Raw genomic sequence first — 26,488 nt, forward strand, 5'->3', positions numbered from 1 at the left:
GAACCAGGTCACTGCTAAAGGTGAAATTAACAATTTAAGGATTTTTATCAGTATATGATTTATATAATCTCTGTCGTTTAGATTTGTTTTCAATAAAGCAAAATATTCACAGTACATTTTGTATGTAACTGACTAAAGGGATGAATAAATAAATGATTTACCACTTCAATGTAATACATTACAGTAAAATTGCAGGGATGGAAATAGGTTATAGTCTATTTTCAGCACCATTAGCAAATAATCTCACTCTTCTACCCAGCCAAATAGAATAACTTGCTAAATGGACTAAATAAATTCCAAATCTAATAAAGTCTTTGATACTGTTTTTAATGCAATAACTCTATATTGAGTGCATACCATGTGACAAGCACACCACACAATTGTAAGGAACAGTTGCAGTCCTTAAGGGTGTGAAGAGACATGCCTCTCTGGCCTGATTCCTCAGTAGCTTCCTATGGCTCACCTTTCACCTGGCAGCCCTTGGGTGGTTCTCCTTTTAGTCATGCCAGAGTTGAGAAAGAACTTTTCTGTAGGTTGAAAATTGGTTGATTGCCCCAGAGGCAATAGAGATCTTAGTGATTATGACTAAATAACTTGCTGCAAAGAATTAAAGATGGGGGCACCTGGCTGGCTGGCTGGCTGAGATGGCACAACATGTGACTCTTGATCTCAGGGTTGTGAGTTTAGCCCCACTTTGAGTGTGGAGATTACTTTAAAAGAAAAAAAGAACTAAGGAGCAGTGCTAAAGCAAACAGTTTCAAGAGATTTTTCTTTTTAAGGTTGAGAAGCAGGGATGCCTCGGTGGCTCAGTGGTTGGTTGAGTGTCTGCCTTCAGCTCTGATCCTGGCATCCCAGGATTGAGGCCCACATCAGACTCTCAGCAGGAAGCCTACTTTTCTCTCTGCCTATGTCTCTGCCTCCCTTTCTGGTCTCTCATGAATAAATAAATAAAATCTTAAAGAAAAAAAAAAGGTTCAGAAACAGATTCAGTGAGGCACTTCTGGGATTATTGTGAACATAGGCAAATTATGTGTATGTGAGATGGCATTATCCCCTTCTGCAAATGAGGCAACTGAGGCTCTTAGAGCTTGAGTAACTTAACTAAGATGACACAGCATGTAGACGAGCCAAGAAGTGCTTTTAAGTGACCTATTATCAGGCTCAGCTCACCATGCCCCAAGCACACCTGTGTGACCACATCTCTAGCAGGGAGCAGAAAAAGTCCATATACATTAAAAAATGCATTTGTTATTAACAACGATGTCAAGTAAAAATCAAGAGTTTAGTACAGCACTGTCCATAACAAAATGAGAGCCACGAATATAAACCATGTGTATGATTTTAAATTTTTCTGGTAGCCACATTAAAAAAGAAAAGAAATAGATGGGACTCATCTTAGTAATTTTATTTAAGCCAATAGATCCCAAATATTATCATTTCAAAATATAATTTGAAAATGGATTAAGGTATTTTACATTATTTTTTTCATACCACATTGTTGAAATCCAGTATGTGTTTTACAGCACGTCTCAATTCAGGCCAGCCATTTTTCAAGGGCTTAATAGGAACATGTGTCTTGAGGCTACCCTGTGGATGGTGCAGATTTGGACAATGCAGGAAACTGGATTTCCATATAATCCTGTAAAGTACAGAAAGCAAAAATCTTCTCTTAAAAAATGTATTTCTACTATAACTATTTATATAACATTTAAGAAATCTAGTCTTTGTTTTACTGATGTTATCCCCAGCACATGTAATAGATGCTTAAATATTTGCTGAACTGAAATTAACTTGGGCCTACAGCCCAGGGTTATGTTTGGCTGGGTCTCCCCTGTTTTGTTCAGTATGAGAAGAGTGTTTTCTCAAGTTTAAAAGAAAGTGGCAAGATCCTGGCTACTTGCCAGGAAGTCCTGCAACTTTTTTATAAAGGCCTAATTGCTCCGGCATTTTGTTATTCTAATAATGAACGTAAATCCTGAAGCCTGGAACGTCCATAAGGAACGCCTAATGCATTTCCTTCTGATGCTCTAATTAAAATGTGTACGTTTAATTCCAATTAAGGACCTAGCAGTGAATAAATACACTTTAATTTACGTGGGGTACAATAATGTCAGTCCAAATCTTTGAGCTTTCTTTGCAGTTAAAGCAACTGCTTGACTAACACACAGGATTAGTCTTCTAGTCTGGTGCTTCTCAACTCCGTAATTTTGCCCTCCAGGGGACATTTGGCAGTATCTGCAGATATTTTTGGTTGTCATGACTGGGAAGGGTACTATTGGCATTTAATGGGTCTCAGAAGCTGCTAAACATCCTGCAGTACACAGGACAACATCCCACAACAAAGAATCCTCTGGCCTCAAACGTCATTGATGCCAAGGTCGAGAAATCCTGTTCTGGTCCCAAGTTAGTCCTTCTCTTTCTTCTTCCTGTGTTTTCCACCATAAAAACAATTAAAATAATTAAGAAGTTCCTTGTTCCATTCCCCAGAGCAATCAGTATTAATGATTTGTATTTCATTTTTCTAGTTGTTGTCTTTAGGACTTTAATTAAAGTGCTTGTCAATCCTGGTGAACATGAATCACCTGGAGAGCTTTTTAAAAACCAGGCACCCCAGAAATCCAGGGGTGCCTGGGTGACTCAGTTGGTTAGGTGTCCCACCTTTTGGTTTTGGCTCAGGTCCTGGTCTTCGGGTGGTGGGAATGAGCCCCGTGTCAGGCCCTGTGCTTGGTAAGGAGTCTGCTTGTCTCTCTCCCTCCCCACAGCTAGTCCTCTCTCTCTCTGTCTCTCTCTGTCATAAATTAATTAATTAATTAATTAATTAAATACATACATACATACTTAAAGAAAGATATAGCAGTCCAAGCTATAGCCTGAGATTCTAATTATCTGGGGTGGGGCCCAAGTATTGGTATATACTTTAAAGCTTCCAGATCATTCTAACATGTAGGCGGAGTGGAAAACCCCTTGGTATACATACTTTGATAATTTTTATTTCTCCATGAGAAAAGCTGAGAGTTCTATACCCTGTCTTCATCCCTCCTTTTTCTACTTCCAAATTGTAGTTATCCCATTATTTTCACACATTTCAGCTTTATATGTTTTTTGCCATTATAGTCTGTGTTTTGTATATAGATTGCAAAAATCTTAAACTTTTCACCCATATTTACAAATTACCTGGCTGGGGATCCCTGGGTGGCTCAGCAGTTTGGCACCTGCCTTCGACCTAGGACGTGATCCTGGAGTCCCGGGATCGAGTCCCACATTGGGCTCCCTGCATGGAGCCTGCTTCTCCCTCTGCCTGTGTCTCTGCCTCTTTCTCTCTCTCTCTCTCTCTCTCTCTGTGTGTCTCTCATGAATAAATAAATAAAATATTTAAAAAAAAAAACAATTACCTGGCTATGTAAATGCATAAATCTCTGTCTTCATGGGCTTTATAGTCTAGTGACTAATGGTGGTCTGAGTCTTGTTTCTTTGTAAGTAACTTCTTTTTTCTTGCTAGAAACTTTTAGGACTCTCTCTTTTCATTTGGAGTTCTGAAATTTCACTTGTATGTGCCCCACTTATGAGTCTTCTTTACTCATTTTGCAGAGCATCCAGTAGGTTCTTTCAGATAAAGACTCATAACCCCCTTCAAATCTAGGAAATTTTTTTTCCTATTATTTTATAATTTCTTCCCTTCTATTGTCTTTTATTCTTTCATCCTTCTGAAACTCCTACTAGATGAATGTTGAACTTCTGTATCTTTCCCCATATCTTTTAATATTTGTCTCATATTTTCTATCTTTGTCTTTTTACTCTGCATTCTTGGGAATATCCCTAGATTTATGTTCTCACTCACCAACTTGGTCTTCAGCCATGCTCGTTTTGTAATTCTGGATGTCTATTATTTTTCTTTATTTCAATATAATATTTAAATTTTTCAAAACATTTCTTTGTTCATATTCCCCCCCCATAATAGCAAGTATTTATTTTATGGATACAATGTGTTTTCTTTCTTTTCTTTTTTAGGGGAAGAGAAGAGAGAGAATAACAATTGGAATTTTTATATTTGTTTCTGTTCCTTGAATAATCTCTACAGTATGTTGTCCTATTTGGTTAGCTTGGCTTTTCTCTTCCGTGATGTTGGTTTTCCTAATATGTCTGGCAGTCTGGTTGCCAGACTTGCAAATAGAGAACGAGGTTGTTTTGTGTAAACTAGGATCATTTCCTCTGCAGTTGTGTCAATCTGTTTCGCCAACAGAGCTCTCCCTTAAAAGGGAGGGAGGGCCCTTTCTGTTTCCCATTTGTCACCATTCAACAGGCAATGTATTTTATTTATTAATTTATCAACTGCCCTCTTAGGAAAGGGATTTATGTTTTCTCTGCTGCTGGCTGCTATAGAAGCCCAATAAATAGTCTTTTTTGAATAAATGAATGAATGAATGAATGAATGAATGAATGAACGCTTTTGTAAGCAGGCAGGTGGACTGACTGGCAGCCCTCTCTGAAGGGTGTGCATGAGGAGCTGACAGGTGGCAGGGAGTCCCCCACAACTGTACAGCTAAGAGGGCATCACTCTGGGAAGGGGTACATTTCAGTATATTTCACTCCTGGACATAGCTGCCTCTCCTCTCTTTTTCTCCCACACCATATCTGGTGAGAGGTACAGAGGTGCCTCTTTATGTACGGCTTCTGTCTCAGGTCCTAGCCTCACCAGAGTATCTTCCTGGAAAAGTTTTCTTGATGGTTGCACTGGCAGTGGTTTCTTTTCTGGGGAAACTGCAGGAGGGGCAATGTGCTATCCATCTAGTTGTTCCTCTGTTCTTAAGGCAGTTCTTTAATGAAATACCCCATTCAGGACTTACCTCTGGCATCCTGGGCAACAGCTTTTTTTGTGATCATTTCTCCACCAATGTCCTCTTTTCTGTATTTCAGCAATTCTTCAAGGTAGTGGCCCTCTCTTTTGTTTTATTTTTCCTGCACTGTGAGAGTTCCATTCACTTAAAAATGCTATCTTCCCTTCATAACAGTGGGAAATGTTGGGTGCAAGAGGAATAGGCAGGTGCATGTATGTATCTGTTGTCTTGAACTGGGAGTCTCCAGTGGGTTTGCCACTCTGAATGGTGATTATATTCCAAAAATCACTTTGAGGAATTCTGATTTATAGATGACCTAAATAATATGACTAGTGCCCACATGCCAGTCAACAGTAGAGTTTCTCTTATCCATTCATAGTAAAAGGCACAAAATTCTGAGATCGTGTCCTTTCCACATTTTTTCCTAATATTAAAATGCCTTTTTCTCAAAACACACGCACACGCACACACACACACAAACACACACAATAGAAACTGACAATGATAACAGATGGTAGTGGGATTTTACTCAATGTCCTTACTGAACAAAGTTGGTAATCCTATATCAGGATTTTTTGGTTTTGGTTTTGGTTTTAGGTACATAAGATTCCTAAGTCTGGGCTGCTGGACTGAATTATTCTTAGTTTGACTTGACTCAGTTTTTCTTTAAGTTTATAAAAACCATCTGTGTTTAATTTGGGAGTGGGGAGTTCAGTAAATAAATCTTTAGAAGCATTAATGGTTATTTCTTTTTTGCATCAAAGGCTTTTGCAGATATGCTGAAAGTAAACAAGACCCTGAAAAGCCTAAACATTGAATCCAATTTTATCACTGGGACTGGGATCCTGGCTCTGGTGGAGGCACTAAGAGAAAATGACACCCTGACAGAGATCAAGATCGACAACCAGGTAGGACTCCGAGGGTGCATGTGAAAGGGGGTGCTGTGGGCATCTGGGTGCTTCAGTGGTTGAGCATCTGCCTATGTCTCTGCCTCTCTCTCTCTCTCTGTGTCTCTCATGAATAAATAAATCTGAGAAACTTAAAAATTAAAAGAAGAAGGAAGAAGAAAGAAGAAAAAGTGTCTCGCAAGGCAGTGAGTTAAAAGCCAAAGTTCTGTTAATCTGAGGTTCTGGCTTCCCTGTAAGTTATACCAGCTTCCGGCCTGTAGAGGGTGTGTGGGAGCGCATGTCAGTAACTAAACACTACGCACAGTGAGGCCGCCCAAGACTGAAAGGGCTAGCTCTCCCCCAGCCCTCAGCTAAACAGGCAGCGGGGGAGAGAGGAGGTGGGACCACAGGTGTTGATAGCTGCTCTGTGCAGCCATCAATCACCCTTGCCTCCTAGCGGGAATCTCAGCCAGTCCTGTCCCAGCCTTACTGTTGCCTCTCACTGGGACTGTGGCTGCAAGGAGAAAGCACACTAGCCATACCCAGAGACAGACTCCTTGCTCTTGGTTGGAGGCAGCCAGAACTGAAAAAAAAAAAAACAAAAACAAAAACAGGGAGAACTGGACTCCTGTAGTCTGGGCTGGCCACAGAGCCTGTTCAGAGGAATCCGGGTTCTAGAAGATGGTCTGGCTTAGAGAAGCAGGCCATACCCACAGTGTGATCACAGTCTCAGCCCTATTGCAGTGTTTCTTAGGTTCCCATCAACAGCCAAAGCACACTGCTTTACTCTAGAGCCTCATCTTTCTTCCTGTACCCTGGAGGCCTTTTCCCAGCATCCGCCTGGTGTGCACTTCTGGTTGCTCTGCTAGCTTCCGCTGGCTCCTGCTGTTGGGCAGCAATTCTCAGTTCTCAGTGTGATGCTGTGTCCTGCCCCTTTCACCACGGAGAGCCGAGCCGTCTGCCATGGGACTCAAGTGAATCTGAAAGGTCCAGACACTGTCTAGTGGAAGAAAGGGCCCTGCCATGGCCCAGAAAGAGGAGAGAACACAGAGACTTTGTGCTGTGAGCATTCACTTGTGGGGTAGTGGCAGGGCCAGTGAGGAGAGCGCCCTGTTGAGAGTGCCCCCTGCACGTCTGGAAATTCCCTAGTCTAAACCCTCCAAGACCTGACAAAGCATCAGGACTCTACCCAGGATTTTGCTTAAGTCTGGAAATCCCCAGCAGGTCCCATGAACAGCTCTACAGTACTTTTTTTGTTAATTAGGACACATGGGCTGCTTTAGTGCAGGTCCTCTGCCCCTGGGCTCCTCCAGAGACTTGCTGCTAGGGGAGCCAGGGAACCTACCGAAGACAGGTGCTCCTTTACTCTCACCCTCCCCAGAAGGGATGCATCACCAACACAGCTTTCCCAAATGAAGATCTGTGAAGGGGATATACACACCCAGCTGTACACACTCATGAAACTCAATGTGATTCAGGAAGCTGTGTGTACTGCTCCTCGTAAATTTAAAAAGAGGCATCAGGGAATGGGAGAGTAGGAAAATGAGCCAGAGAGATATATAAACGGGAAGGTGGGGATACCTGGGTGGCGCAGCGGTTTGGCGCCTGCCTTTGGCCCAGGGCACGATCCTGGAGACCCGGGATTGAGTCCCACGTTGGGCTCCCGGTGCATGGAGCCTGCTTCTGCCTCTGCCTATGTCTCTGCCTCTCTCTCTCTCTCTCTCTCTGTGTGTGTGTGTGTGACTATCATAAATAAATAAAAAATTTAAAAAAAAAAACAAAAAAACGGGAAGGTGGGCAGCCCCGGTGGTGCAGCGGTTTAGCACCGCCTGCAGCCCAGGGCGTGATCCTGGAGACCCGGGATCGAGTCCCATGTCAGGCTCTCTGTATGGAGCCTGCTTCTCCCTCTGCCTGTGTCTCTGCGTCTCTCTCTGCATCTCTGTGAATAAATAAATAAAATCTTTTAAAAAAAAATGGGAAGAAAAGAAGCAATAGCTCAGGAATATTTATCAAATGAACTAGTATCAGAAAGAAGTGAACTGAGTTCTTAGCATATTATTTCCAGGACATCTACGACAGAGGTGGATACCTTATTGCAAAGTATATTTAACCTCTTATGTTAGTTTAGGCCATTATGAAAGCCCATATCTGATATAATGTTCCAGATACTCTGTTCCTAGCTCCTTCTAAAATACCACCTAGTTAGGATTCCCAGATACAATATAGTTAAATTTAAATTTCAGATAAACAACAAATAATTTTTAGTGTATGTACCATCAAATGTTTGGCACATACTATACTAAAAATGTATATATTTCTTTTTATTTATTGAAATTATTTATTACTAGTAATCAAAATCCAAACTTAACTAGTGTCCTGTATTTTTATTTGGTAAATCTGGCAACGCTGCATCTAATGGATTAGAATCCTGAACATTGAGAATAGAGCGGCTTTTCATAATGCATGTGAAGGAAGAACCCTGACATACAAAGCCTGAATTTGCTCTCTCAAATCCCCTTACTTACATCAATCTTATCAGCCTTCTTCAGTCATCTGGGATAGAATTGTGTAGTTTTTCCACTTTATTCCCCAGTATGTTTCTGAAATAGCTTCTTTTCCCTTTTGACAAGAAAGAGGATTGAGACCTTCTAGAGCAATTGGAAAAATTTTTGCTTTATTCCAGGAAAGAGGAAATTAAGAGCCAGAACTTGATTTCCATCCAAATTTTATCAACTCATAAGCTATTTGAAATAGACCTCAGTTTCCTCATCTACATAATGAAGGATTTAAAATAAAATAATCTATAAAGATTCGAGAACTCAATGAAATAGAGACCAGAAGAACTGTGGAACAGATTAACAAAACCAGGAGTTGGTTATTTGAAAGAATTAATAAGATAGATAAACCATTAGCCAGCCTTATTAAAAAGAAGAGAGAAAAGATTCAAAATAATAAAATCATAAATGAGAAAAGAGAGATCACCACCAATACCAAGGAAATACAAATTATTTTAAAAACTTATGAGCAGCTATACGCCAATAAATTAGGCAATCTAGAAGAAATGGACGCATTTCTGGAAAACCACAAACTACCAAAACTGGAACAGGAAGAAATAGAAAACCTGAACAGACCAATAACCAGGGAGGAAATTGAAGCAGTCATCAAAAAGCTCCCAAGACACAAAAGTCCAGGGCCAGAGGGCTTCCCAGGGGAATTCTATCAAACATTTAAAGAAGAAACCATACCTATTCTACTAAAGCTGTTCGGAAAGATAGAAAGAGATGGAGTACTTCCAAATTCGTTCTATGAGGCCAGCATCACCTTAATTCCAAAACCAGACAAAGACCCCACCAAAAAGAGGTATAGACCAAAAATAGACCAATATCCCTGATGAACATGGATGCAAAATTTCTCAACAAGATACTAGCCAATAGGATCCAACAGTACATTAAGAAGATTATTCACCATGACCAAGTGGGATTTATCCCCAGGATGCAAGGCTGGTTCAACACTCGTAAAGCAATCAATGTGATTGATCATATCAGCAAGAGAAAAAACCAAGAACCATATGATCCTCTCAATAGATGCAGAGAAAGCATCTGACAAAATACAGCATCCATCCCTGATCAAAACTCTTCAGAGTGTAGGGATAGATGGAACATTCCTCAACATCTTAAAAGCCATCTACGAAAAGCCCACAGCAAATATCATTCTCAATGGGGAAACACTGGGAACCTTTCCCCTAAGATCAGGAACAAGACAGGGATGTCCACTCTCACCACTGCTATTCAACATAGTACTGGAAGTCCTAGCCTCAGCAATCAGGCAACAAAAAGAAATAAAAGGCATTCAAATTGGCAAAGAAGAAGTCAAACTCTCCCTCTTTGCAGATGACATGATACTGTACATAGAAAACCCAAAAGACTCCATCCCAAGATTGCTAGAACTCATACAGCAATTTGGTTTTTTTAAAATTTTTTATTTATTTATGATAGTCACACAGAGAGAGAGAGAGAGAGAGAGGCAGAGACACAGGAAGAAGGGAGAAGCAGGCTCCATGCACCGGGAGCCCGACGTGGGATTTGATCCCGGGTCTCCAGGATCACACCCTGGGCCAAAGGCAGGCGCCAAACCGCTGTGCCACCCAGGGATCCCTCATACAGCAATTTGGCAGTGTGGAAGGATACAAAATCAATGCCCAGAAGTCAGTGGCATTTCTATACACTAAGAATGAGACTGAAGAAAGAGAAATTAAGGAGTCAATCCCATTTACAATTGCACCCAAAAGCATAAGATACCTAGGAATAAACCTAACCAAAGAGGTGAAGGATCTATACCCTAAAAACTACAGAACACTTCTGAAAGAAATTGAGGAAGACATAAAAAGATGGAAAAATATTCCATGCTCATGGATTGGAATAATTAATATTGTGAAAATGTCAATGTTACCCAGGGCAATTTACACATTTAATGCAATCCCTATCAAAATACCATGGACTTTCTTCAGAGAGTTGGAACAAATCATCTTAAGATTTGTGTGGAATCAGAAAAGACCCTGAATAGCCAGGGGAATATTAAAATAGAAAATCAGAGCTGGGGGCATCACAATGCCAGATTTCAGGTTCTACTACAAAGCTGTGGTCATCAAGATAGTGTGGTACTGGCACAGAAACAGACACATAGATCAGTGGAACAGAATAGAGAACCCAGAAGTGGACCCTGAACTTTATGGGCAACTAATATTCGACAAAGCAGGAAAGACTATCCGCTGGAAAAAAGTCTCTTCAATTAATGGTGCTGGGAAAATTGGACAGCCACATGCAGAAGAATGAAACTAGTCCATTCTCTTAGCCCATACACAAAGATAAACTCAAAATGGATGAATGATCTAAATATGAGACAAGAATCCATCAAAATCCTAGAGGAGAACACAGGCCACACCCTTTTTGAACTTGGCCACAGCAACTTCTTGCAAGATACATCCATGAAGGCAAGAGAAACAAAAGCAAAAATGAACTATTGGGACTTCATCAAGATAAGAAGCTTTTGCACAGCAAAGGATACAGTCAACAAAACTAAAAGACAACCTACAGAATGGGAGAAGATATTTGCAAATGACCTTTCAGATAAAGGGCTAGTTTCCAAGATCTATAAAGAACTTATTAAACTCAACAGCAAAGAAACAATCCAATCATGAAATGGGCAAAAGACATGAAGAGAAATTTCACAGAGGAAATTTGGTCATAGACATGACCAACAAATACATGAGAAAATGCTCCGCATCCCTGGCCATCAGGGAAATACAAATCAAAACCACAATGAGATACCATCTCACACCAGTGAGAATGGGGAAAATTAACAAGGCAGGAAACCACAAATGTTGGAGAGGATGTGGAGAAAGGGGAACCCTCTTGCACTCTTGGTGGAAATGTGAACTGGTGCAGCCGCTCTGGAAAACTGTGTGGAGGTGCCTCAAAGAGTTAAAAATAGATCTGCCCTATGACCCAGCAATTGCATGCTGGGGATTTACCCCAAAGATACACATGCAGTGAAACGCTGGGACACCTGCACCCTGATGTTTATAGCAGCAATATCCACAATAGCCAAACTGTGGGAGGAGCCTCGGTGTCCATCAAAAGATGAATAGATAAAGAAGATGTGGTCTATGTATACAATGGGATATTACTCAGCCATTAGAAACGACAAATACCCACCATTAGCTTCGACGTGGAGGGACCTGGAAGGTATTAGGCCGAGTGAAATAAGTCAATCGGAAAAGGACAAACATTATATGGTCTCATTCATTTGGGGAATATAAAAATTAGTGAAAGGGAATAAAGGGAAAGGAGAGAAATGAGTGAAAATATCAGTGAGGGAGACAGAACATGAGAGACACCTAACTCTGGGAAATGAACAAGGGGTAGTGGAAGGCGAGGTGGGCGGGGGGTTGGGGTGACTAGGTGATGGGCACTGAGGGGGGCACTTGGGATGAGCACTGGGTGTTATGATATATGTTGGCAAATTGAACTCTAATAAAATTTTTAAATAAAAAATAAAATAGCAAATCAAAAAAATAAAAATAAAAAATAAAATAATCTGTAAGACAGTTTCCTCAGGCAGGACCAGCAGCTGAGACCAATTTAGCATCCTTGTGGCAGGCAGCTGCACCAAAATGAAGGCTTGCTGAGAGCCCGTCACTGGGGCAGGCTGCTGTGGCGAGGCTCCAGGTAAAAAGGTAATGATTTAATCAGATGCCCCCTATGAGAACAACAATCCATGATGCATATTAATGAAACAGATGGGTAACTGCTAAATAAAACCGAAAAAAGGTCATTTAAAAAAAAACAGAAGAAATGTATGCTTAAACTTTTATTTCTCTCTTTGTATTTAGTGACTCCTAAAAGGGAAACCTATACAAATTATAAGAAATTCTGGCCTCCATTTGTTGCCCTGGGTTTATATAACACAAAAGACCCTAAATAAAAAGACTCAGGCTGAGAAAGAAAGGTGCCCTATGTTACATTACTTTCTCCCCTAATTTGCTATGCCCCTTCCCAATATAATTTTCTGCAGCTCCTATATCCTTTATATACCCATCAGATAGATGCCCATCCTGTGAATTACCCAAGCACAGGACTCCACAGTCTTGAGATTTGTGAGGGGAGGTAAAGGAACTTTTATGTCATCCCTCCCCATCAGCCACATCCACCATAAGCTCCTTCTGCCCCTGATAGCACCACTTGGCCCATTCCAGGGGCATAAGGCATAGCTATGGCAGCCCAACCTTAGCTCAGGTCTCAATCCTTAGTACAGCCCACTGTTCTTTTTTTTTTTTTAAAGATTTTATTTATTTATTCATGATAGTCACACAGAGAGAGAGAGAGAGGCAGAGACATAGGCAGAGGGAGAAGCAGGCTCCATGCAGGGAGCCCGATGTGGGATTCGATCCCGGGTCTCCAGGATCGCGCCCTGGGCCAAAGGCAGGCGCCAAACTGCTGCGCCACCCAGGGATCCCCTAGCCCACTGTTCTAAAGCATGTCGTGAGCTAAAGTTGTTCATGGAACTGTGAGGTCAGAATCTATTTTTTGCTGCCTCTCCCTCTCATGAGCTTACAATGCTAATCTCTACACTGGATACCCACAGTTGTTATTGTCTGACTGGAAATACCACATTTTATTAATTTCTTGGGGAGAGACTGGTTTGACAGGTTGTTGGGTGAAAACAAAGAAAAGGAGCAAAGAATTAGACCTTAGAACTCACCTAGAACACAAAAATTTCTCCCTAAACTTTTCTCCTTCATCTACTCAATAGTTAAATTTTCCAAAATTAAAAAGTGTATTTTTAAAATATAATAAAGCAATCAAAAATGATGCTGGCACAAAAATAGCCTTGGCAGAACAATGGATTCCAGAATCATATCCAAGTACACCTGAGAATTTTGTAGCAAAGTAGTATTTCAACTCTGAGAGGAAAGGCCAAAGTAAAAGATAGTGAAAAAATCCACTAGCATTTTGGAACAAGATTAAGTTGGGGCTCTATCTTGAATCTTATACTAAAATTCATTCAAATAAAATGTAGATTTAAATATGAAAATAGGGATCCCTAGGTGGCGCAGCGGTTTGGCGCCTGCCTTCGGCCTAGGGCGCGATCCTGGAGACCTGGGATCGAATCCCACATCGGGCTCCCAGTGCATGGAGCCTGCTTCTCCCTCTGCCTGTGTCTCTGCCTCTCTCTCTCTCTCTCTCTCTCTGTGACTATCATAAATAAATAAAAATTAAAAAATAAATAAATAAAAATAAATATGAAAATATATGAAATCATAAAATGGAAGAAATCAGAAGGATTTCTGATAAAGAAATCAGAAGAGCCTAAACATGATATAAAATCTAGACTGATATAAATTTAGCCATATGAAAATGAAAAAAGAATCAAGAAGTCAAAAGACAAACTGAATAAAATATGTTCAACACATTTGATAAAAGGCTAATTCCTTAATATATAAGAAACTTAGAAATTATTTTTTTTTAAAAAAGGACCCGTAAGCTGGTAAACATACACACACACACACACACACACACACACACATAACAGAGACTGGTAGTTTCCAAAAAGAGAAGTACAGCTGCATAAGAAAATTTAATTGCTCTTATTCATAATTTGAGAAATGCAAATTAAAGCAATGAAATAAATATAAATGAAATATAAATCTTCATCTATTAGGTTGACAAAAGTAGAAAAGATTGATAATATCCCATGTTGACCAGGGTAGGGAAAAAATCTCAACCACTGTTAGTAGGAGTAAAAAAACTGTTATATTTTTTAGGGTAAGTGAGTAATATATCCAAATTTGAAACATGCTTATTCTCGGGCCCAGCCCTAATTTGCCCTACTGGCACATTTGCAGAAATGTTCTAGGATATACTATGTGTACAAGGGAAGTTCACTGCAGCACTGTTTGGAATAGTAGCAATGGAAAGCAATGTAACAAAAAGTCGGTAGAACCTAGCTTAAGTAAGTTATTCTCCATCACTACAATGGACGGCTGGACAGCTGTTAATAAGAATGAGATACATGCATACATGTGAAAAGGTATTCTAATGTTAAATGAAAAATAAAAATACGTTTCAGAACAATATGCTGGTATAATCCATTTATGTAGAAAAAAGCAGATATGTACCTATGATTAGGTAGACATATGAATGCATAGAAAATGTTTAAAAAGACCACATACCATATGCCAAACTGGCTTTCTCTATAGGGAATGGAAATACTGGAGAAGGGAGCTTTTGTATTTTACACACTTTTGTGTGTTTTTTTCTAAATAAGCCTATATTTTTTACTTAAAATTTTAAAATATATTACAGAAAAATTGAATTTTAATTTTTATTTAATTTTGATTAATTTTTAAACTTCTATATTTACACACCCCATTTAAAAATTACTTTCAGTTTTTTTTTTTTATTCTGATTCACTTTAAAAAACAAAAAGCAAACAAACAAAAAAACCAGGAAGCTTCTTTTTACCAACTTAAAAAACTTGGGAATTTTTTTCCACAGCCTAATAACCCCTTTGGGGTTTCGTAATTCACCTGGCCATGGTTCAAACCACAGTGAAGTTTCTTTGGGATCTCCTGCTGAGAAAGAATGGCCATCTGGTTGATAACCTTTAATTATTTTTGGATATGGATCCTAGAATAGAAAATTCAGTAATTGGATTGATTGCTCTAAGACAGTTTCACTACTTAAAAACACCCTTTGTTTAAACCACAGAAACTGTGGGAAGCCTGGGTGGCTCAGCGGTAGAGTGTCTGCCTTTGGCCCAGGGTGTGATCCTGGAGTCCTGGGATCAAGCCCCACATCAGGCTCCCTGCATTCCCCCTGCTTCTCCTCTGCCTGTGTCTCTGCCTCTCTCTCTCTGTGTCTCTCATAAATAAATAAAATCTTAAAAAACAAAACAAAACATGGAAACTGGGGTAAATTGAAAGCACCGAATATTAGTTTTGCTTTAATTTTACACGTGGAATCATGTTTTCCTTTCTAAATAATTTGCCTAGTCTTTCCAGTTTAGCACGCCAGCAGATTTGGCTGTCTGGTGGATTTTGCTTCTAGACAAGGAGCAGATCTCAAGTGACTGTATGGGAGAAAATACCTCAAGTGACTTTATTCCTTTCAGTGTATTTTATTCCATCTGTCCTTTTACCTTTTTGTGCAGCAAGCAGCCATGCATCTCTCCCATGCAAGTAACTCTTTCCTCTTTCTTCTTGGTCTTCCTGTGTATGTGTCTGCACCTGTACCCAGAGACAACAGTTGGGAACAGCTGTGGAGATGGAAATTGCCCAGATGCTTGAGGAGAATTCAAGGATCCTCAAGTTTGGATATCAGTTTACCAAGCAAGGCCCTCGAACAAGGGTGGCAGCCGCCATCACAAAGAATAATGACCTGGGTAATGCAGCCCTAATGTGTGCCCTTAGCAATTAGAAGAGCATGACAACTGTTTATTTCTCCACTTCAGATACAATATTGCAGACATTCTCCTGGCCTTTGGTGTCAGCCCTGGATCAAAGGCACATTATTATATTATCCTGGGAATTCTCATCAATTTCCACAGTGTTTCAGTTTTATTGTAGCATTCTCTTAAGAACTGTTTGTTCTTTTTTTTTCAGATAGTCTTTGATTTCTGCTTGTTTCCTTTATATATTTGGTTCTCCTTTGCTTACTACTTACATGTAATCACCCTATGTTATCTGCACCAGAAGATGGATGCAGTGATGTGGAAATTCCCAGTTCATTTAAGTTTGACCCCTGACCATGCTTTTGCACTTGGGTTCAAATACAGTTATGTCTGATACATTGGTGATTTTTGTGGAGCTATGTTATAAGGGTAAAACTTAGAAGTAGCTTTTTCAGTGAACTCCTCCTTCATTTTTCCTGCTGCCCACTCTTTGCTGAAGATCCATGACATTTCTTCCATTAGGATGGGAGGGAGGATATCCTGGTCCACCATAGCACAGAAGAATGGGACAGATTGGGAAAGCTTGGTCTGGGCACAGCTCAGTCACCTGAAGCTGCATGGCAAAAGGACACCCAGGAGCAGTCACTTGGCAAGCAGTCAGCCAGTAGCAGAACTCGGTCCCCAGTTTGAGGTTCAAGGACAGAGTGCCAGACCTTGGACGGGAGAACTGGTCACAGTGTTCCACCAAGTAGAGTACTGGCCACTGGGAGGATTCAGATAGTAGATGAGAAAGAAACAAAGAGTTGGAACCCAAAGGGGGGTAGGTAGAGATTAGTGTCCATCTCCCTGCCTGGGCATGCTTAGCCAAGATGCTGAGACTCAGCTGAGGTATGTTGTATGGCCTCCAGCAGCTGGCCAGGCAGATGGCAGTGCTTGCCGCTGGGCTGTAGAGGATGAGGCTAAGGGAGCAACCCCACAAACTAGGCTTTGAAAGAGGGTAGAGGCAGTGGTCAGAAGGCACCTAGGAAAACTGCATAGAGTCCACAGCTGCACAACACGGAGACCAAAGAGAAAAGGGTAAAAAGAAGAGGCTTCAGGTAAATGGAGAAATAATCATGAGCCCAAGAGTGGCAGCGGTGGGCAAGAGCTTTTGTCTCATTTTCTGCAGGCTGGGCTATTTAGAGAGTTAGGGCAGGCCCACAGCAAGGGCATCTTTTGCCCAATCCAGGAAGGTTAGGGTAACCCTCTTCCTATCCACCAGACAGGCCTCCAGGTAGAGAGGTAGAAGCGGGAAATGGGTTACAGAAACTGGGAATGGGCAGTCAGGGCAATTTTTTTGATACAAATTCCCCACTTAAGGGAACCTTTGTGTCTGAGTTTGCCTGCCATCTGAATCACCCCTTCCTGGGGAATGATACTTGGCGGTTTATGTTTAATCAGGTTTAGAAACTTTGAACATTTGTTTGCAACTCCTTCTGGTCTTCAAGCCATAAACAGAATTCATAGATCATGAATGTCTCCTCCTCAGGAGTTAAAGGCAGCTGAGGGTCAAGTGGCACAGAGGCTGAGATGTGCATGGATAAGCGACCATGGAAATATTCAGAAGTTCACTGTTTTATGGGTCTATTCTGGTCCTTGTACTCCATAAAAATTTCTCACATTCAAGTTCCCAAATATCAGACATAACTTTCTTTAAAATGTAAATTCCACAAGACACTAGTTTATTATATCCTTTCGATTTAAATCACTTATTGGGTAATGAGTATTGAAATTTAAGATAACTATATCCTTAAATGTGTGGGATTGCTAGCTCGTGTGATTAATGTTGTTTGTCTGGAAGTTAAGGACCATTCCTTCAATTTATTTATTTTCTTCCTTTTCTTTTGACTTACTTAGTTCGTAAAAAGCGAGTCGAAGGAGACCGAAGGTAAACTTTCACAGGAGGCGGCAAAGTTTCACCATGGTGGCCATTGAAAAATAAGCAAGCAAAAACTCTTCTCCTTCCCCATCAGGACCATTTTATCCGAGGTTATGCATTTCCGTTAACCACACAGCTAAAAGTTTAATTGTTGTGTTCTTTTTTTAGCACTACTTATTTATCTTGGGTTTTTAAATATATACAATCGTTTCATTTGCACATGGGCACCTCTGGCAACTTGCACCAGTGGACTTCAGCAGACCGTAGTGGGTAATAGCAGTCGAAAAATTATTTAACCACTTCCATATTGGATTCTCTGGCTCTCTTACATGAATTTTTTTTTAATCACTGAACGGAATTTAGTATATAAGTGTATTTGTAACTGTTGATTATGATAGAGGCCTATCTCTGTTTACATGCATAGCTTTGAGTTAGGCTAAATACAGCAGAAGTATTCTTCTGACCACATAAGAAGTTAGTATTGCCAATCTTTCACTGGGGGAGAAAGCACAAATTCTCTCCTAGTTCCAGAAAAATCACTAAATGCACATGTCCCACTGTTTGAAGATCAGTGGTGTCATCTTCATTGAAAGCAAGGTAGCATTATGATACTTTAACACAGCATCAGCAAATAAGTACGAAACAGTAACCTATGAATAGTCTTCAAAGCAGACTTATAGGCAGCAAAATTAATTACCACACCTACCTTTATTGATTATTCAACATAAATTCGATCTTTAACATGACTAACAGATAACTTTTTACAAAGCTGTTTTAAACTTTTCCGGATGCAATGGGAAATTTTTAAATTTTAATAAGAGGGTAGCTTTTAAAACAGTACATTCCTAAATAAAACAATAATAATTGCACCATAGCCAGAGTTGTCTGATACATATGATTATATCATTTTGGCAAATTTTAGAAGCATTTATTGCTTTATCTTTAGTGTGACAAGATCACAGAACAAAATGTGAATGTTCATTAATTATACAGACATTTGTCCACATGGCATGATCTATCCAGACCTTTGCAAACATCAAAAAAAGATGTGAATTATCACTTATCCAGATGTTTGTCATCTCAAGGACAAAGCCTGTGAAAGGACAGTTGAGATGATCTCATGGTTGTGTTCAGTAACTTTTCATCTAGCAGTGCAACAGTGTGATGGTAAGCTAAGGAAACACAGGCCTACAGCCTTTGGCTCAAGCTCACATGCCTTTGGTGACACTGCCTGAGGCTGTAGTTGGTGGCTCTTTGACACTGCCTCAGGCACCTCTTCCTCTCTCCCTTTCTCTTCTTTCTTCTCCCCTCCTTTCCTTCAAACTCTTTCTTTTTTCCTCTTTTGTCTGAAATTCTGAGCCTCGTAAAGGTGACATCCCATGTGCTGGTGACACCTGGAGCTAAAAAGATTGCTGACTCGAGCATAAGATGGGCCCAAGTCGGAATTTGTTTAATAATTGAGTGTTCCTGGGTTACTTGGTAGTAGTAAAACAAGTTAATGGGAAAACAATACGTGCATTATTCTAGTTAGCTTGTAAAACACATGGAATCTGGTTAGGAGAGATAGCCTTCATAAAATTGGACATTTACATATATTATAAGAACTCACACATGTATTTCTAAAATCCTTTGAAACATCTCATTTTCTTGACAAAATTTTATATTTTTTTTGTGGGAATGAGCAAAATATGTTGATATATTTGGAATCCTAAAAATCCTTCAATTAGCTTTTGACTGTCTGTAAAAAACATAGTAAATACCATTTGATGATTTTCAGTTTGATTTTTTCTATCCCTTTTACTCATTTAGGTATGATATGTTGGAGCCAATTCATACAGGCTTACCAACTATTAAATTTTCAAGAATTTTGCAAACTCGTTGTTAAATACAGCCATTATTAAAAATTGAATGGCATGCAGTTATAATTAAATTATTTTAAAAACAAAAGTAATATTCAAAAGTCTGTTTTAATTGGCTTTGCTCTTGAGATTATTTAGATTTCTTGTGTCTATATGACAGAAATGCTATATAATGAGGTGCTATTGTGCATCTCTTCCCAACTCAGAAGTTCAGAACTCCTTGTTGGTGTTTGAACTTGACTATGAACTTGAACTATGGAAATTAACAAATGTTACAAATCAGGACGTTTTCCCCACTAGGTTGCAGGTTGATAAACATTCATCAGCACACCACAGGGTAGAATGTACACAATTCTTTTTCTGTATCATATATTTAGGTTACCATATTGCCAAAGGGAAGAACCTTTCTCTTAAGTGTCTTTCTCCTATCCCTTTAGATTTGTTGCAGATATAAGTGCTGAGTCCCTGAAATGCCCTTCAAGCAAGATTTTTTCCTTTCTTTCTTCATTCACTCTCTTTCTTGCCTTCACTGTATCCTACAGTGTTCCCCATAGCCCCAATGCCTGGGGGCTAAAGCAGTTCCTGACAAACTGACAGAAAGCAAGAAAAAAAAGTCAGAATTTGATGGTGACTATGCTGTGGTTGTTGATAGTATTAAAGCAAAATAGTGGGCTATTGACAAAATTTAGCCCTCTTTTTAGCTTGTGAAATAGTTTGATCACACGTAATAGAGTTTATAAAATCAAATATTTATTACTAATTGGTTTACCAACATTACTTGTGTTTTTAAAGTCGCTTGTAAGGTGACATTTCCATGAGTATTCACATATTAAAGATAATTATTAGAAAATAAACTTATATTTGGGGAACCCTATAAATCATTGAATTAACCCAGGACTTCATTTCCCCATTTCCAAAGTGTGTAAGTAGAAGCTTTTTCATAATCCTGCACATAATTAATCCCTTACCGTCCATCATGGTGGGGCATAATGTATATAAAATATTTTTATATGTATGCATTTTGCCAAATACTACGCTGAGATATTTGGCAACATCTGGACAACTGATTGAAGGGAGATAATCTCTCCCCAGACCACCTCCTTTCCCCTTTTAGACTTGTACAGGCTCATGCTAGTGCCAGATCACTCATCAGAATTTGCAGGCTCATATCACCAGCACCCATCACAGCATATATGGAAGATGACTTTTTAGGAAAGAGTTTTGGAAGTCTGGAGATCATATAATTAATCCAGCACTACATCCCCCATCTGCCTGAAGTGTATAATGGAAGCTTTATCCTTATTAACATGATTAAATTCCTTCTTTTCATCTTGGTAGGGCATAATGTAAATAAATGTGTGTGTGTGTGTGTGTGTGTGTGTGTGTGTGTGTGTGATGTGTGGCCAAATATCTCATACTCTAATGAGGTATGTGACTTCATCTGGACCACTGGTTGAAGGGAGATGCTCTCTCCCCAGCTCCATTTTCCTACTCCCTTCTAGCATTGCTGCCAGCCCAGGTTCAATGTGAATCAGTCCCTGGACTTTGCAGCTTAGATCATCAAATTTCACAGCAGGTATAGAAGACCACTCTTAGGGAATAATTATTAGAAGCCTGGAAATAACTTTATTGTTCCAGCACCAAAACTCCTTATATGCCTAAAGTGTAAGTGGAAGCACTTTCATCTTCATCAACATGATTAAGCCCCTTCCTTCCATCTCGGTAGGGTAAATTGTATATAAATATTTTGTACATAAAGATCACCAAATACTGTAAGTGGTATTTGGCTAAAGCTGGACGACTGATTGAAGGGAGATGCTGTCTCCCGGTCCTTCTTTCCTTACCCCTCTTGGAGCTGCTGCGGGCCTCTGTTAGAGAATCACTAGCCTGAAGGGGCACGCACAAGCTCACCCATCTTAGAGTATTAGTTCATCTTACAATAAAAGCCCATCTCCATTTAAAAACTCAGAAATCATCCCAATGCCTATACTCCTCAGAACAACTTCCTTAAGGGAAGCTTGGTACACCAAACCAAAAGAACAGCTGCTTCTCTTCTAGACAGAAATGTGGCCCCTGGCAGGTCACCAGCATTAGGGAAACCAGTGTGCTCTGAAGAACTACCATGAAAAAAAAAAATTACCATGAGAACATTTCAGACACTCAAACTTGAAACTGGCATTAAGTATCAGCATGCTTTAAACGTAAGATAGCCCTTTAAATTTACAAGAGTTTGCATATACTTCCTTTTTTCAGGGATATGATGTCCTTAGCCCTCTCACAGGCAGTGTAAAGGAGACAGAGGAGAAGTATAAGAACTCTGGCTTAATACAATTTGATATGTGTTTCTGGATCTTGGGATAGAGTACCTTTTTGCAAAATGGATACATACCATCTTTTGTTTAGTTCAGGTATTGATAGCAATAGTGGAAGTGAGTGGAGCGGGGGGCAGTAAGTTGTGAATACTGGGTTCTGTGGTGTGTTACCTCTACTGAGTTGGAATTGTTTCTGGTATCAGATTTTAAGTCATGATCCTGAAGCTTCCTTTCACTTTTCCACTAATGATGCAATAATAGCTATTTTCACTTTAATGAGCAGAGAATGAAAAAGGAATGTTTTAGCTCTGCCTTCCAGCAGCAGGTTCCACTTACTGTTCCTCACTTCGCATATCCCTGCCACTTACCAGACTATCCTCAAAGCTAAAGGATTGGGCCACATGCAAAGGCAAGGTGTGAGAATGCTTGGCCCCATCAGGCTGAGCCCTCTGGATTAAAGTCACATGATTAGGCCTCCCGGCAGCAAGCTTAGAAGAAAAGAATGCCCAGAACCTCAAGATGTATATTTGTTGTTCTCTTGCTCCCAACTCTAGATTAGATAGAATTTTGTTTTTGTGGTTCAGAAGTTAAGTGAAGGGGCTGAGTGCGGTGGGGAGGAAGATGGAAATTAAAGATCTTTTTTTGCCTAAAGGGAGAAGTAAACCCTGCTCAGCTCACCACCTTCCCATCTGCCTATAACAAAAATAATTAAACATCCAGTAAATGGATGAAGGAAGTATTTGAAATTTGTAAACTGGCTCTGGGTACTTTTCTAGGAAGGCCATACACTTACCGGAAGTTATTTGAGTTTTGTGATGCATCATTGACTTGGGAGAGGGTGAAGGAGACCACACTTTTCTCTGACATCTTCCATGGTAGTCATTTTCAGCACACTGGCTCTGCTAGTTGGTATGGTGGAAGGGCACCATACTAACAGACTCGGAGGCTGACTCCTAATCCCATCACCAACACTTAGCAGGTATATGATCATGGGCAATTCATTCAATTGCCTGACAATTATAGACTACATAGGGGGAAGAGCACTGGATTTGGAGTCAAGAAACCTGGACACTTGGCTCCACACTTTCTTAGCTGGGTGACTTTGGGGCAAGCCACTTAGTCTCTCAAGCCTAAGATTCTTCAGCTATATTATAATGGGAATAATATCTTCACTAACTACCTCACAGAGTTGTGGTGAGAAAATAATCAGATAATGGGATGAAAACACTATACTGGAAAGGGCTATACAAAGTGGGAGATCATTTTCATCATCTATTCACTAATGTTTTCCACTGCCTCTTAAATATGTTTTATTTTCTTCTGACCATTGAGTATGAGCAATCACAGCATGGGTATGACATAGGGAACTGGAATTGAAATTATTTCATTTTTAATACAGAGACGGGAGAGGTAGTTGATGGATGGGTGGGTGTTATGTACCAGTGATGTGTATGGTAGAGCATTTTCCTGGGTCATCTTGACAGTACCCTAGGACATGGTCAGGACTCTTGCAGTGTGTCTAAGGCTGGACACAAGTGGAAGAGCAAAAGGTGATTAAAAATTGAGGGGAGGGCCTGGGGCACTGCTACCTTCCTGCCAGGCTCTGTCACCATAATGGTAGGCTATGACTTGAGGTGTGACAGGAGACCTAGGAGAGAATATTGTCCGTAAGGCCCTAGCAGCTGCATCATAGGCTCAAACCCTGATGGGGAAGGGGAGAAAGTGTCACCTGTGAGATCAGCTCTCCCAGGCAGCAACTGCCTTGTTATCACCAGCAACCTTTGCCCCAGTCAGTATTTTTTGTGCTAAGAAAGATATTGAAACATGGCCTCACAGGATTTTCATAAGCATGTGAAGGCAGGGACTGTCTCATAAATCTTTGTGTCTTCAGTAGCATCTAGTGAGGTGCTTTGTATATAACAGGTGCTTCATAAACACCCCACAAGAATTATACTTCATTTGTCATTATATAATATTTGGAAAACAGTACTGATTTGGATACCAACTGTGTGTGACTTTGGGTAAGACTTTCCATCTCTCTTGTCTTCATTTCATCTGTAAAATGAAATGAGTGGATTAGATGCTCTCTAGGTTCCTCCCAGCTCCCAAGCATTACAATAATCCTGTGATTCTGAAGTTTCTATTGCCTCTGAGCATGCCTGAGTAATGCCTCCATTGCAGCTCCATCTCTCTTGAGAAGGTTTTGTCCAGAGGAAGAGGTCTGAACACTCCACAGACAGTTATCTATTCCTCTTCAGCAGGTTTTACTGCTTCAGAATAGTTCTGGAGGAGCAACCTATTCTGAAAGGAAGTTTTAAAATTTATAATATTTTATCTGCAAAATTGGTGGAGGAGAAGAGGAAGAAATGCAAAGAAAGAAACAGCACAGTAAACACAGCATGTTTTTAATAGGCTTTTACTTAAAGTGTGTGTGTGTGTGTGTGTGTGTGTGTGTGTGAGTGAGTGTGTGTTTCTGAGCACATATTGACTGGATAACAGAAGCCAATCAGAAATACACTGTGCAATTGAGAGAAGCTGGCCCAGGATTTAAAATTTCCCATGGATAATCTAAATGCGAATAGATAGGAATTGGCCATATGGTGAAATGAGTTGAATAGAAAATGTACTTTTTAAGGAAATTTTATTTTAGTACCAAACATTGCCAGTGACAATCTTTAGTTAAAGAAATTATTCTGACCTAAGATTCTTATCTCTGCCATTTTGGTTTTAAAAACTCCACTATATTCATGGTATAATATTTATATTTTAATTAAGTCTTTATCTTAATTCTGTTTCATCTACTCAAGGAAAACAAGCAGCATTTTTCATTGCATTTAAAAATGTAAAATACTTGCATGCCACCAGTTGTAATATCTTACCAGTTTGAATGCCTGTAATGTGTGACCTTATGTGTACCTGTATTGTTTTTGAAGAAAACAAAGGAAGTAATACTTTGTAAACTGTTTAAACCTATATGGGCAACATTTATTTGGCTAAGCAGTTATCAAAAAATTCACATAATTTCATTTTTCGTTTTGAAACTTTTCAAAGGTAGACATTTATTCACTAAGGAATTAAAGACTAATTTGCCTTTAAATGTGAACTGGACATTGTGGGAAATAAGTGTGTGATAAAGCAAAATGTATGAAGTGTGAAATCCTTTTACCCTCATAATTAATAAGAATTCCAGTTGACACAAATAGGTGCAATGTTTGACCCTTTGGAATTAGCCAGCCAGATGTAACACTAAGGTAAATGTATACTGTTTTAATTCATCAAGATCTTTCTGCTTTCAAAGATATAATGTATTCACTTATGTCTGGAATAAAGTTTCCAAGTGTAAATGTACAGAACATTAGGAATTAATAAACTTTCCTTTTAAAATGAAAGCAAAGATTGATTTAATCTAGCAAATTTTTAGACACGTCTTTTTTAAATGAATGTTTGGCACCATGTTCTCATATTAGATAAGTACATTTGCAGAAAGGACTATAAAGTGTCCTTATTATGAAGAAGATAAGAAGTAGATAGACAACAAGAAGTAGCTAGAGGGAGAAAGAACTCATTATTAAAACAAATATGCATATATGTGGCTAAATAGTTAAAAATTGTTAAAATAAATGGGAGCAGGAATATAGATAATCCCAATGGGTTCATTGTTTTACGCTGATTTTTTTATGTTAACTGTGGGTTTAGATTTTTTTTAATCTTCACTGGGATTGATAACACAGAACTCTAAAAATAATGACATTATATTGTAAAGATTTGCCCTAGAAAAAAACAAAACAAAACAAAACAAAACTATTTTTCCTGCTGTCCTGCCAAATTCTGCCCTGTTATTTAGACTGAGGGGAAAGTCCAAGAAGAAGCACAGAAGGCTGATGTCTAATTTTTGTATCTGCTGTTGCATACCTTCTTGTGCACAAGGAAATGTGGTAATTATTTTGTTTAAAGGGTTCCTTCGGGGCAGCCCCGGTGGCTTAGCGGTTTAGCGCCGCCTTCAGCCCAGGGCGTGATCCTGGAGACCCGGGACTGAGTCCCACATCGGGCTCCCTGCACGGAGCCTGCTTCTCCCTCTGCCTGTGTCTCTGCCTCTCTCTCTCTCTCCTCTGTCTCAAATAAATAAAATCTTTGAAAAAAAAAAAAAGGGTTCCTTCAGGTTCTGGGGCTGTAATGAATAGGAACTACAAATATGTACTTTGACATCAGACATGCCTAGTTCAAATCTCACCTGTTAGTTATGTAAATTTCTGTTATTTCTTAGCCTTAGTTTCTTCACCTGTAAAATAGGAATCAGAATCATGTTTGACAGTAGGGACAGTGGTACCGTTATGTGTAAAATGTGTAATTAATGTGTAAAACACTTAGGACAGTGCCTGACATGTAGAAGGCACTCAGGTATTACTATCCTAAACTGTGACTTAAATAAATATCCGTGGATATTAATGCAAATAAAGTTGTCCGTTTTATGCTGACAGTGTCAGAAATTTAAGCAGGACTGTATCTTATTTTTGTGTTTCTACTGTCCGTTCCTTCTGGCAAACAAGCCCTCCCTCATCACTCCAGTAATTGAATATAAACAAGATAGAGCTGACTCAGGGGTTGCTTATGACATGCTCTCATTTAGCTCTGCTTCCTGTGACTTCCTTGATGTTTTGTTTGTACCTGCTTTGCTTTCTGGGTACCTTCCTTTGCATTTGGTAGTCAAGCTCTAGGAGCAACTCCT

At 39.7% G+C, this 26,488-nt stretch overlaps 1 protein-coding gene across 2 annotated transcripts in view; it reads left to right on the plus strand.

Moving 5' to 3' along the window:
• TMOD2 (tropomodulin 2) overlaps positions 1–26,254 on the plus strand; it is a 76,797-nt gene extending 50,543 nt beyond the window's left edge. For both annotated transcript variants that reach the window (XM_077881105.1, XM_077881104.1), the window contains exons 8-10: positions 5,600–5,743; positions 15,520–15,664; positions 17,570–26,254. In XM_077881105.1, the coding sequence (XP_077737231.1) occupies positions 5,600–5,743; positions 15,520–15,664; positions 17,570–17,604 (324 nt within the window). In that variant the 3' untranslated portion in view covers positions 17,605–26,254. The remainder of the gene's footprint in view (positions 1–5,599; positions 5,744–15,519; positions 15,665–17,569) is intronic.
• The last annotated feature ends 234 nt before the right edge of the window (positions 26,255–26,488 follow it).

Source organism: Canis aureus, chromosome 32 (genome assembly GCF_053574225.1).
Source record: "Canis aureus isolate CA01 chromosome 32, VMU_Caureus_v.1.0, whole genome shotgun sequence".
Lineage (NCBI taxonomy): Eukaryota > Metazoa > Chordata > Mammalia > Carnivora > Canidae > Canis > Canis aureus.